The 14,105-nt window shown below is 28.8% G+C and overlaps 1 protein-coding gene across 4 annotated transcripts in view; it reads left to right on the forward strand.

Moving 5' to 3' along the window:
* Nucleotides 1-14,105, forward strand: part of LOC129910773 (cyclin-dependent kinase 14) — a 277,345-nt gene that overhangs the window by 213,549 nt on the left and 49,691 nt on the right. For 3 of the 4 annotated variants that reach the window (XM_055988310.1, XM_055988309.1, XM_055988312.1), the window contains one exon: nt 3,194-3,226. The exons of the other annotated variant lie outside the window; for it this stretch is intronic. In XM_055988310.1, the coding sequence (XP_055844285.1) occupies nt 3,194-3,226 (33 nt within the window). The remainder of the gene's footprint in view (nt 1-3,193; nt 3,227-14,105) is intronic. 4 annotated transcript variants of the gene reach the window in all.

Raw genomic sequence — 14,105 nt, forward strand, 5'->3', positions numbered from 1 at the left:
TTTGTAGATGTGGGACAAAAAAAAATATTTAAAGCTAAAATAAGTAACCTTTAATATGATATAAAATTTATTATAGGTTGTCAGATAAAAAAAAAATGGATTTAAAGGTGATGGAAGAAAAAATAGATAGATTTTCCGCATTTTTTAAAGGTTTTTTTTTTTTCAAGAAAAATGAGTTGAGTTTTTTAAGGTTTCACTTCTACAATGGTTGAATTGCACACATGATTTTTTTTTATTTTTCTTAGGGTGTGAAAAAAGTTGAAATGCTAACTGTTGTCAAGTTTAAAATTCTCATATTTTAAAAATTCTACCTTTACTGTTTTCAAGAGCATCAATTTCCGCATAAAACGAAACCCATAAATGTACAATTTGGTTCAGTGGTTTGGTCGGAATTGTTAACCAAAAATAGACAAATGTCACAATTTTTTTGTAGATGTTTAAAGAAAATTCTGAATTTCGTAGAAAAACCATCTTTTTCTTTTAAAAATTTAATTTAAGGCCAAATTAGACAAATATTTTTCTTGCTGAATAGTATTTGAAAATAATTTCAAAATACCTTTTCCTAGAAATTATTTGTTCTGAAGTTTTTTTTATTTTTCTTAGGGTGTGATTATTTAACTTTACCCTGAAAAGGTTAGAATGTTAACGGTTTGACTTGTCTAGTTTAAAATTCTCATTTTGGACCCACTGAATACCTTTGACATTACTTATACATATTTAGAAAAAAGAAATAAATTTTTTTTTAAATTCTACCTTTATTGTTTTCAAGAGCATCAATTTCCGCATAAAACGAAACCCATAAATGTACAATTTGGTTCAGTGGTTTTGTCGGAATTGTTAACCAAAAATAGACAAATTTCCCATTTCTGTACATGTTTGAAGAAAATTCTGAATTTCGTAGAAAACCCATCTTTTTCTTTTAAAATTTATTTTTAAAGCCAAATTAGACAAATATTTTTTTTTTCTGAATTATATTTGAAAATAATTTTTAAATACCTTTTCCTAGAAATTATTTGTTTTGAGGTCTTTTTTTTATTTTTCTCAGGGTGTGATTATTTAATAATGATTATGCTGAACTCGTTAACTTTACCGTGAAAAGGTTAGAATGTTTACGTTTTGACTTGTCAAGTTTTAAATTCTCATTTCGGACAGATTGAATGCCTTTGACATTACTTTTATTTCGAAAAAAAAAAATTAAACTCTAAAAATGTTTCTTTCTTCATTTTAAATTGACTTTTTTTCTCGCTATAACGGATTTAAACCTTTGATATTTATATTAATAAATTTTTCCTTTTTTGAATTTGTAATTTCCTGTTTGCTTCTTCTTCGTTATTATTTTTAATTAACCCAAAAGAGAATTTTTATTTATTTTTTTTGCTATACACTTTTCTCATTGTAACTTTTCTTTCGAGTTCATTACTAAGCATTAAAAATCAGAACCTTAATTAGAATGAAATTTTCTTTTTCTACCTCTCTCTCTAATTGACTTAGGTAACTATGTATTAGGGTGGGTCAAAAAAATCGAAAATTTTTTTTTTGATTTGGTACTCCGAAAAATCGATTGCTAGACCCCTCTAGAATATACACACCAAATATGAGCTCTTTATATTAATGGGAAGGTCCTCCGCTTTGCAATTTTCCATTTTTACATCAAGCTTCTACTAAAAAAAAATAATTTTTTTATTAATTGACTTTTTAGCAAATTTCTTTTCATATTCTTGTAGGAAATTGAACGCTCTACAAAAAAGGCCTTGTACACTTTTTTCGTTTATCTAACCGTTGAATAGATATTTGAGGTCCAAAAATCGAGAAAATCTTTAAAAATTCGTTTTTTGTTCTTAATTTTGTAACAAATTGAAAAATTATAATGATCAAACGCGCAAGACATATTCTTGTTGAAAATTGATTGCTCCACAAAAAAGATCTTATTAACTTTTTTCATTAATCTAACCATTCTTAAGATATTCGAGGTCAAAGTTAAAAAAAAATATAAAAACATTTTATATTTTTAAAAAATTTCTAATTCACTGAAACTTCATTATTTTCAAATTAGCAAGATATATTCTTGTAGGGGCTTAAACGTTCTACAAAAAATTCCTTGGAATGAAATTGATTGCTTTAACCGTTTAGAAGATATTCGTATCCAAATCGCAATGCATACGGGTCATAAGAAAACTATTGAAATCAGTGAGCATTGGTTTGGATACGAATATCTTCTAAACGGTTAAAGCAATCAATTTCATTCCAAGGAATTTTTTGTAGAACGTTTAAGCCCCTACAAGAATATATCTTGCTAATTTGAAAATAATGAAGTTTCAGTGAATTAGAAATTTTTTAAAAATATAAAATGTTTTTATATTTTTTTTTAACTTTGACCTCGAATATCTTTAGAATGGTTAGATTAATGAAAAAAGTTAATAAGATCTTTTTTGTGGAGCAATCAATTTTCAACAAGAATATGTCTTGCGCGTTTGATCATTATAATTTTTCAATTTGTTACAAAATTAAGAACAAAAAACGAATTTTTAAAGATTTTCTCGATTTTTGGACCTCAAATATCTATTCAACGGTTAGATAAACGAAAAAAGTGTACAAGGCCTTTTTTGTAGAGCGTTCAATTTCCTACAAGAATATGAAAAGAAATTTGCTAAAAAGTCAATTAATAAAAAAATTATTTTTTTTTAGTAGAAGCTTGATGTAAAAATGGAAAATTGCAAAGCGGAGGACCTTCCCATTAATATAAAGAGCTCATATTTGGTGTGTATATTCTAGAGGGATCTAGCAATCGATTTTTCGGAGTACCAATTCAAAAAAAAGAATTTCGATTTTTTTGACCCACCCTACTATGTATACCTTTTTGCCTCTTGTGAAGAAGCAGCATTTTTGGAATTGGTTACAAAAATATAAAATTATAATGAAGTAATGATGGCAGATTTTGTGTGTGTGACATTATAATTTAAGGTCTTTGATGGTTATACACAAAAAACCCTTTAATTTATATTTTAATATTTGTTTTTTTGTTTTTTATGAAGAATTGTTTCAGTCTGCTTTTTAAATTTGTTTTTCATCCTTAATTTTTGTGTGTGTTTTATTTTTTAATTTTATTTGGTTTACAATTAGATTAAGTTTTTTTCTTTTTATAATTTGATTTTGTATTTTATTTTGGTTTTCTGTTTTTTTCTTTTATTTTTAGATCGGGAACTGGCAAATAACGAAAAGAAACAAGGTATTTTTTTAAAGTATTCTTTTTGTTTTGTATGTTTGTTTTTTTATTTATAAGATTTTTCTAGAATTTAATGAAAGAAAAAGATTTTAGGAAACTGATAACTTTTCAAAAATTTTGAATGTAGGCCACATTTGTAAATGCTGTTTCCGTCTTTACTTATTTTAAACAAAATTGTTTAACTAACGAATTTTTTTAAAGCTCTTGACAATATTAATTTTGTCAGTCAATTTTATTTAAAGTTTGGCAAAAAAAAATAATTTTATATAATTTCAATTTATACAAAAAAAAAATATGTTTTCAACTTTTGAATTACCTTTAATAGATAGAGTCTCTTTATGATATTTTATTATTTTTTCCTTCGGCAATAAAATAAAACTTTTCACATTAAATGGACAAGAATTCGAAAAACTTCTAAGTAACTCTATTTCTCTATACTCTTAAACTTTTCCCTTTCTTAACTTGTACGTTTAACTTTGATATTAAATTTGCAGGACAGCAAATAACTTACTCAGTGATTTACACACAAAAAATATGAATAATATTTTTCCCGTTTTACTGGATTTCGTTTGCAATTTCAAAGGAAATACAATTTAAAATACAAAAAATACCATTTTTTACTTGGTTGTAAATCATAAAGCAGACGAGACGACCGGCGACTTTTAATTAAAAAAATTTATATATATTTGTATGTTCCATTACAGAATGTGAATTATTGTTGTTGTTGTTGTTTGTAAGAAAGCAGATCCTACAAAGACATGAACATTAAATTACAAACAAAACGTAATTAAATGTATGAATATGTTAATTTTCATCTTTTTACGAGGACTTGAGAAAGGACGAAATTTGTATTTGTATTAAATGTCTGCACTTAATCTCAATATCTTTGAGATGCTTTAAAAACTATCTCTAAACTTCCATTTAAGTTGTTTTTTTTTTTGTCAACTATAAATAAAATCACCCAGACAGTGATTAGCATGTATATGAGACAGTGAGCATATAATTTTATACTCTAAATCAAGAATATCCTGTTGCGAAAAGCATCAATCTCCAAAGACGAAGTGACATTTTACTCGGAAATTCTTTTGAAAGAAAAAATTCTTTAAGGATCGCGCTCTGATGTTATTGTTGTTTTTGTTGATGGCGACAACGAGTGCGCTCTTACAAATCAGTGATGCTTCGTAGCTTTTCTTTTTTTATAACGACCTCTAACGATGTCGTCTTCGTCGACGATTTTAATTTAATTTCTTGTTGAATAATAAATCTGCCAAGGATGTCACTTTTTTAGTTGTTTTCTATTTTTTTTTATTTTTACTATGCTCCTATTTTTATATATGAAATATTCAGGATATTTTGTATAAGGACCCTACAATTCTAACATTTCACAACAACAACTGAGACGAATATTTAATCGAAAGAGATTCCTCGGATTTTCATGGTGCTTTTCTACTTCGAGACTGACATCGGTCAGGAAGAGCTTTAAGGTTTTTATAAATATCCTTCTTCGGTAAGGATAAGGTTTATGTATGTGATGGTTATGCATCCAATGTGGTTACAGAGTTATACATTTTTTTTTCATTCTCTTCCATGTGTCACATGTAAATGTAACATAAAATGAAACATCAAATGGGTATTTCGCAGAGTAGAACTGTGCTTTTATTCTGTTTTTGTTTGCTGTGATGGCAAGAATTTGCATAACAATATTTTTTTTCTTGTGTGACTGTCTAACATATTCAAGCATTATTATTATTTTGGTTGGATGAAAGTTTTTTGGAGAAAAAATAATATACCAACGAAAATAAAAACTCAGGTAGTTCAAATTTTTTTTTTGTAAATGACGTTGACATTTGGTCATAAAATATATGTGGTTATGTACATATGTTATGGTTCAAGTTTTGTCATACGAATTGTAGGAATACTACTCTGGGTAATTGTTCTGCAGGAGCTGAAATAGAAGAAGCATTGGAATTCTTGCAGAGAGATTTGTATTAGCTTTATGAGATTTGCCAGGAATTTTCTTTCATAAGATAAAAATAACTCAAGCATTAAGAACAAAATGTATAGACTGGATGTTTTTCAAAGTCAACAAAAATGGGTTTTGTTTGAGGTGAAGAAACTTGGAAAAAGTTTCAGGAAACTCTGTTAAAATTGTAGAAGAGAAAGATCATTGTTTAAAGTGCATGTTTACTTATTTGTGTTTGATTCCAATTATAGTCTTTAAAATGCCAGACATGTTAAGCAAATTACTTGTAACTAGAATTAAAGTACATACATACATATGTATATACTTGAATTTAAAAATGATGTGGTTATCAAATGTATTAAATGACAAGACGAACGAATTGAAGTTACATGGGATTAAATATGAAGCGTTCAAAAACGTTGGGTTTTTCAAAAAAGAAAAATTTTCGTTGGTTTTTTTTTTTTTTTTGTCCAAATAATAAATTTGTTCAGTAGAACTAGCAATTGTACCATTCAGAGTGGGTACCCTCACATACAAAGTGCGGTCAAAAATATAATCACCATTTTTTTTTAATGAAACGCCTGTATTATCGTTTTATATGATTTATTATTGCAAAAAAATGCATCAAGTCAGTTTTTTTAAATTTTTGTTATTTTCAAGAAAAATAAAAAAAGGTAAAAAAAAATATTAAAAAAAATGCTTAATGCCGGAAATGGACCTGACTGTCAGTCGAGCACTTTACCCTTACCTTCTAGTTCAGTCTTTTATAAAAATAATAGTGCCAAAAAGAAATTTTTTTAGTTTTACGTTGTAATTTTTTTTCTCCGTGTTTCGTCATTTAAACTCGTATTACTCGAAAAGGGGAAAAAACGGCACTATTATTTCGAAAGGTAGGACGGTATTCTTCATTTGAGAACTTTAATTATAGAGGGCACTCGAAGGCAAACCAACTAAATCTCTAATTTAATGAAAATTGATCTAAATAAAAATGATTAAAATTGCTTCGTTAACGAGCCCCATTACAATTAGCCTTAATGTTATTTAACAATATAATTTATGTTTTTAGAAATTATTAACTTTCTCGTTTAATATCCATAACAATTTAATACTGTTCACAATTTTTTAACACCCGCTATCACTTTCGCAAGTTCACACCTTATAACTGCAAAGATAAAAAAAACTGTACCTTTTTTTATATACCGACTTTGAATGGCTATTAAGAAATGAAAAAAAAGATTAACCGTCAAACTTTTTTTGGTTTTGGTTCGATGGGAGATTGTAGAACGTTGTTTAATCATTGGATTTTAAAAAACTGACATGTACTTTTTTTATTTCTGACCTATGGCGGTACCCACTGTGCATTGGTTGTCTTATGTTTTTAATATATTTACTTGCGATATAGGTACTATAGGGCAAGTTTATAATTCGTTAAAAAAAATTCGAGCTCTAGATAACAATTTTACATGACATAACGATGATGGAGAATGCCAAAAACTTTCTATCTGTCTGTTTGTCTGTATACACCTTGAGCTAGAGCGTAAACTTCTAGAGCGATTCTCTTCAAAATTGGCAGTTAACAGTCTTGGGCGATTCCTGAGAGGAGAAATTGAAATTTTTTTTCAGGACCAAGACTAACGGTACCTTTCATATAACGGAAATAGAAAAGCTAATTTTTTTCGAAAATATCTCTAACGATTTTGATTAAAATTTTTGTGTATACTATTACATATAGGTAAGAGCCAACTTTTGAAATAAGAAAATGATGAAAAATATTTTTTTTTTTTTGAAAAATCAATTTTTTGAAAAAATTTTTTGAAAATTTTGAAATTTCGTTTTTATGCGTAAATTAATTATTTTTTTCTTCAAAATAGTATGCCAACTTTTTTTTGAAAAATTTTAGAAAATTTTTATAGATAAAAAAATATTTATATATAAAAAACGGCTCTAACGATTTTCGAACATTTTTTTTTTAATTCTTTTTATACAAGAAATAAAATGACGTACTTGGTTTTTTGTAAAAGATCATTTAAGACGGGGTTTAGATAATTATAAAAAATCTTATTTTTTTTATTTTTTAAAAACATCAAATTATAAATTTTCCCTAAATTTCCTGAATAATAACTTTAACATTAGAGTTACTTTAAGCATAAGAGCAAGTATGTGCGACCCCAGTCGTGCATTTTTTTTTTTTGCAAAACTTTTTACCTATGCAATCTCAAAATGCTACATTTTATCATCTTAAATATATTTATTTTTTTCTCAACTTTTTTTTTTTTTCTACAAGATATTTTAAATAGAAATGTATGATATCTCAAGATCTTAACGGAAAGTAACTTATATTTTTTTCAAGCAGATTTGAAATGAAATTTAGTTTTCGACTCCTGATTTGAATACAAAAAGGAAAATGTTACGAAAAAATATATATTTTAGATCTAACATCAAAAAGAATTTCATTCAAAATTAGTTTTTGAGACTTTATAGCGAAAATAGTGATTAGAGCAGTTTTTTGTTTTTTTGTCGACCTGTACATATGTAGTAGGGTGCTTCTTATATGGTCGAAAAAATCTTTTTTTTCGATTTTTTAATGGGACACCCCTGCACTATGTTCTACCATTATAAGCATAGTATATGGTATTTTTTTTCCGATTTTAATATTAAAATTTAGGAGTCGCTACCATTCACTAAAGATTTAAGTAAAAAAAAAGATCAATTTCAACCAAATTTTTTTTTGTTACAATGCAAAGTACTCTTAAGACCCGATTTTTCAATCTTCTAACTAACAGTCAGTTAACTGTCTGTCGAATAAAGATATAAGGATCATAAACAATCAGATAAAATCAATGAATTTTTCAATTAAGAAAGATCACTCAGTTAGCTATTCTACAAATTAACACAAAAAAAATGTCAAATTCAAAAATATTTAAAATTAAACTTCATTTTTATTCCGCTGTATTTTTATCAAAATTTCTTTCAAAACAGTTAAAGATTTAATATAAAGTACTTAATTCTGATTACAAATTTTAAAATTTTCTGAGAAAAAAAAAACAAAATTTGGTGTATTTTTCAAAACTTTGAATTGTGGTAGCGACCCCTAGAACGTTTTTAAACTGGACCAAATTTTAAACAATTTATATTTAGGGCAGGAAGAACAAAATGAAAGGGTGTCCCATTAAAATTTCGAAAATTTATTTTTAAGAAGCACCCTAATAAGTAGGTATATGAAGTAAAGAAAGCCTTAACTCAAACATAAACAAAAACTGAATGAAACAGAAAATATTGATATAGATAAAATATCAATAAGTTTTGTACGGAGTACAAAAAACTACCTTTGGTTTTTTTTAACAAAGCAAATAGGTACAATCCATTGAACAAATTTCATGAGCTTTTATTTGACCCCGACTCTATTTTAATTTTTCAGCGAATTTTATGAGCTAACCAAGTAAAAGTAGACGGCACATACCAAGAAACTCATGAAATGAATGCATTAAATTAGTGAACCAAATGATCTTATTTTCAGAGTATGTATTTAAAATTCAAAAAAAAAAGGTTATTTTTGTATGTATTCAAGAACACCGACTTTAAAAGTACCTATCTACGTAAGTACTGTGATCCTTGATATCGCAGACGTAATTTGCATTTCAACACATCGTTTATTTATAAAATCAAACATTATCGTTTAGACTGCCAGATTCTTTCATCCCAAAACTTACCTAAAAGAAACACAAGAACAAAATTTGGAATTTCAAATATTTTGAATATACCTACTTTTTTTTCCATTTTGTTTTGGATTCCCAATCGGATTCTTGCAATAGTTTTTCAATAAATAAAATTAAAAAAAATGCCAATTTTTAACTCGAAATAGACAAAACTTTGTCTGCGTTTCTCTCTCTCAGGGTGCAGCAGCAGTCGATATGAAAAAGTTTCCTTCAAATTATATTTTCCATTTTCAAATTATTACAATATTTTGTGCAGTCGAAGAAATAGAAAAAAAAAAGAAGAACACACATTTTCGAAAAATTTGCAATCAAAAGTTGTATAGTGTGCATTGATATGTTTATGAGGATTAAACTTTACCATCTACATTTATATTGGTCCACCACCACCATTGCAAATTCCTTTGGTTTAATTTATATCATCATAAAAATAAAAGAATTCTTAATGTCATTAGCGGTGGAGGTTTTTGAAAACTGTGCCGATAACAATACTGGATGCAATAAACCGTAAAAAAATAAATGAAAATCTACAATATAATTTACCACAACATATTGTTGGACTCTCAGTTCTGCAGTTCTTTCCAAATTATAAAAAAAAATATGAATCAGTTTTTTTTTTTTTTCATCTTCTTCTTGCCTGTTATTTGATAGACTTAAGAAGCTCAAAACCTTTCACATATCTATGGATAGAAAGATGTGCAGCAAGATGGTGTTTTATCCATTTTTTGGGAGGCTTCAATTGAAATTTAAAAATTCACGAAAATTGTCTTAAATATTCCATACCATTCTAAATGAATCCATCCTGGGGTAGTCGTATATTCTATAGACACACACACACTCATACAAAAAAATGTATTCAGGCCCATATATTGTACAGTTTGTAGATTATATGTAGACTTACTCTTGTTTCTTGTTCGTTGAAGACTACTACGAGGATAATACGAATACGAGTACTCGTACATACTCGAACAAGTTGAGCGCTATTAAAGGATATGATTTTCAATTTTTCATTGCGAATTGAATTTTAATTTTTTCCTGACTGTTCTCGTTGTTGAGGAAATTCAATTCCTTTTCTTATCCATTCAAGCTTGCATTGTTCTTCTTTTTTGGGTTCTTTTTTTTTTTTTTTTTTTTTTGTATTCTTTCTTAAGAAGATTGCTCAATACTTACCATTGCTTGCTTTGCCGTCCTCGTCGTCGTCCTTGGGAAAAGTTTGCAGCACCACCCCGACTCTCTGAGTTAAGGAAATTGGATACGATTCAGTACTTTTGAATATTTGATCCCAACAATGGGAAATATGAAATTGGTAACCATAAGGATTTTATGATGTGTTCAACATTTTATGAGAAGGGATGTTTGGCAAGAGGCGTGGGTTGGTCCTGATGGTTATAGGTGTACCCACTTTGGGGATTTAATTTTGTTTCGTTTTTTTTTTTTTTGTGTGTTATTATATTTTTTCTTTTAACTGGATTTTATATGGTTTAAGTGGGACAAACCAAAAAAGAGAAAAAAATAGAATTAAACTTTATAGGAAGACATTTATATTGGTCCACCACCACCATTGCAAATTCCTTTGGTTTAATTTATATCATCATAAAAATAAAAGAATTCTTAATGTCTTAAGCGGTGGAGGTTTTTGAAAACTGGGCTGGTAACCAAACTGGATGCAATAAACCGTAAAAAAATAAATGAAAATCTACAAAATAATTTACTACAACATATTGTTGGACTCTCATAAATCAAAACATTTTTACTGCCGACAAATACAAGAATAGAAAAATTAATTTAGAAGCATTAATTTTTTAGTCGGAAAGATAGTAAGGGAGATCCCATATAAATTTGCCTCATCTACTTCATGGGAAAAATTTTCAACATTAAAAGTGCTGTATTTCAAAATCTTTAAGGTCTGCAGAGCTCTTGAAGGCTTTGTCAATTCCTCCTAAGAAAACCATGATAAAAAATATAGAGATTAAACTTCACCCGATTTCAGTTTTGATACATTTGTTGGCCAGAAATCTCACCCCCACATTTAAACACGCTTCCAAGAAATCAAATTCTCAATAAAACGACCACTTCTGTAATCAAAGCACCCAAGTTGTATGTTTAAGCTGATAAGACCAGATGGCTTTGTTGTCGAGCTCTTCCAAGGATCGTAAACTACATCTAGCGAATCTCTGAATATGAAAGAAATAGGATATCTTCCTGAAAAAAAATGATTTCCAGAAGTGATTTGATACTGAAAACAATTACTCCCTTCAGAAATAATTGCAAAAATCATGGTGATCCCTAAGAATATAATCTCTAACTGCAATTAACTTTTGGCAAAGCTTGTACAGCGATATCAACATCGCAGACATGGAAAATCATGCTGCATTGGCTCCTGAATCACCTCAGCTTTAAACCCGTGTTAATTACCGGAGAAGCTCGAAATACATATCGGGGCTAACTGTCACATTTTCCGGGAATACCAGTTTTATATACCTACCCGGGAAACCCGTCTTACTTAGCAGAGGGAAACCCGTCGTAATTACCGGAACAACTCGTCATATTAACTGGGATAATTCGTGAAACCTACCGGAAAAACCCATTATACTAAAAGGGATAGATCGCCAAACCAAGATTACTTATTTGGGCAAACCGTGATATTTACCAGAGCACCTTGTGATATACCAGGGAAACCCGTCATACTTACCGGGGCAATCCGTGATACTTACAAGCAGGGTTGTAAAAATATCAATTTAAAAAAAATGCATTTGAAATTAAAAAAAATATTTATTGCAAATAAAAAAAATTTGCATTGAAAAAATATTTTGCATTAAAAAAAAATTTTGCAAATGAAAAAAAATTACATTGAAAATTTTTATTGCAAATAAAAATATTTTGCATTGAAGAAAAAAATTTATTAAAAAAATATTTTCTACATTAAAAAAAAAAAATCAGTGCAAAATGTGTGCATTAAATATTTTTTTTATACTCGTCCAATTTAATGCATTCATTTTTTTTTCAATGCAGAAATTTTTTATTTGCAATAAAATTTTTTTTTTCAATACCTACAAAATACATATTTTCATTTGCAATTAATGTTTTATTTTCAATGCATTTTTTTTTTTCATTTGCAATTAATTTTTTTTCAATGCAAATATTTTTCAGTTGAATAAGTATTTTTTTTGTATGTAATTTTTTTTAATTGCAAAAAATATTTTTTTTTTTAATTTGCAATGGAAAGCAAATGCATTAAAAATAAAATAATTTTTTACAACCCTGCATACAAGGGTAAACCGTGATAATTACCTGGCAGAGCTAGAAGCTCATTGCAATGCATGCTTTTATGTTAACATCTAAAAAACGAGTCCTGATTTACCACTTTCGTTTTTGAACACAAATAGTATCCACTCACCTTATATTTAATAACTTGAAGGTTCCAAATCACAAGCCTGTTCAACCTTTTCCTACTTCTTAAAAAATATAATTAATAAAGTTCTCTTGCAACAGCTTCAAAGCAAAATAGTCTTAAAAGAAACTAGAAAAGAACATTCATTATTCTGCATTTACATAAATAAAAAAAAATTACTTTAACGGCATTGCTGATATTCTTTTAACGAAATTCTCTCATAGTAACATATAGCTTAAAAAACTAAAACAAATAATCTCCCTAACAAAAATATTTCTCAAAACAAAACAGGAACAAAAAACATATAAAAAAACTCTTTTTCATTCGGTACCCAAGCAAAAAATTAGGTCCGGTTCTTTATTAAAACTCTTGCCGATGCCTACTTCATCAAATGAAAATATAAAAACCGAACCTCCCCAAAGCAAAAATTTAACCCAAATTTTATCTCTCTCAACTGTTTTAAAAAAATATCAAACTGAAAGTGCAAACTCAATTGGCCGTCCTATTTCCCGTATTAAGGTGAAGTTTTCACACCGCATCTGATTCATTCATATACCCATTCAGTTCAGTAGCTTCATCAACAAGTTCATCTCTCTGACTTTATATTAGTATAAAAAGTATAATATCCAAAAAGCAAAAAAAAAAATATTTCCACATAAATTGCATACACACAAACCAGCAAAATTATTTTCCCACCATCACCATAAGGCATCGTAGCGGAAATGGCTTTTCCAAGCCAACCGCCATGAATAAGCATACCTCTCCCAGCACAAAACGGACATATATTTATTTTTCAAAACTAATTAATCCTTCATTGTAGCACCTCGACAATCATTCTTTTCGGTTCTCTCTCCTTTTTTAGAATATAACACCGGGTTACTGGGTCATCAAAGAGGAAAGCGTACAACACAAAAACACGAGCCATCGACCGAAAAGTGTCCTCCATTATTTCGAATGCCCAACATCCAATGGCGCACATTTATTCATTCATTCACTATCACTATCCATCCATTCGCATATTGTTTGGACTCATCCATCCTTGAAGTGAATTCCCACGGTTCCGATATTGTATACATGCGCTCGCTCGTTGAATAATTCTCAACGGTGTCATAGTTATCCTGGTGTCCTGGATATATTCTCTCCAAATGCGGGTATATATTTTTCTACGACGACGCCAGATCCCTAAAGTCCTTGCAATACAGTCAGCCAACAAGAATATGGTACCTATACAAAAATAAAAAAAAAATGGGCCATGGAAGTGCTTTTCATTAGTGGTCTTTTGGACGATACCAAATACAAAAAATGGAAGAGGAAAGAAAACCTTAAAAAAAAGCAACAGAAAGGACGAAAAGAAAATTACACTGAATTTCGAGGATAACTTTCCTCAATTTATTGTGTCAGAACGACACGACGACGAAGCTAGCTTCCTGTTGTATATAGCCGGTCGGTGCCTTATACCGCCCGCTATACTGACGGTTTTTCGAAAAAGTAGAAAAAATGGAAGAAACTAAAAAAAATTGCTAAATAAACTGAACTGAAGCAATGGCAAGAACCAAAACCAAGAACAGAGTAGGAAAGTATTAATATTTATGGGCTCCTCGATGTCATTATGTGACTCAGTCCATTCGTTTTGGTCTTCGACTTTGTATAGTTATTTTTTTTTTTTTCTGCTGGAACTGAAGCTGGATCTAGACCATGGTTTTGGCCGGTAAATTTGATATACTTCTGCCGGTTTTATTTTTTTTTGTTCCTCAAGTCTTTCTGTGTAGGAGGACAAAAGAATCAGTAGAAAAAAAGTGAACTTTTATGCTTCAC

The sequence above is a fragment of the Episyrphus balteatus genome, chromosome 2 (genome assembly GCF_945859705.1).
Source record: "Episyrphus balteatus chromosome 2, idEpiBalt1.1, whole genome shotgun sequence".
NCBI lineage: Eukaryota > Metazoa > Arthropoda > Insecta > Diptera > Syrphidae > Episyrphus > Episyrphus balteatus.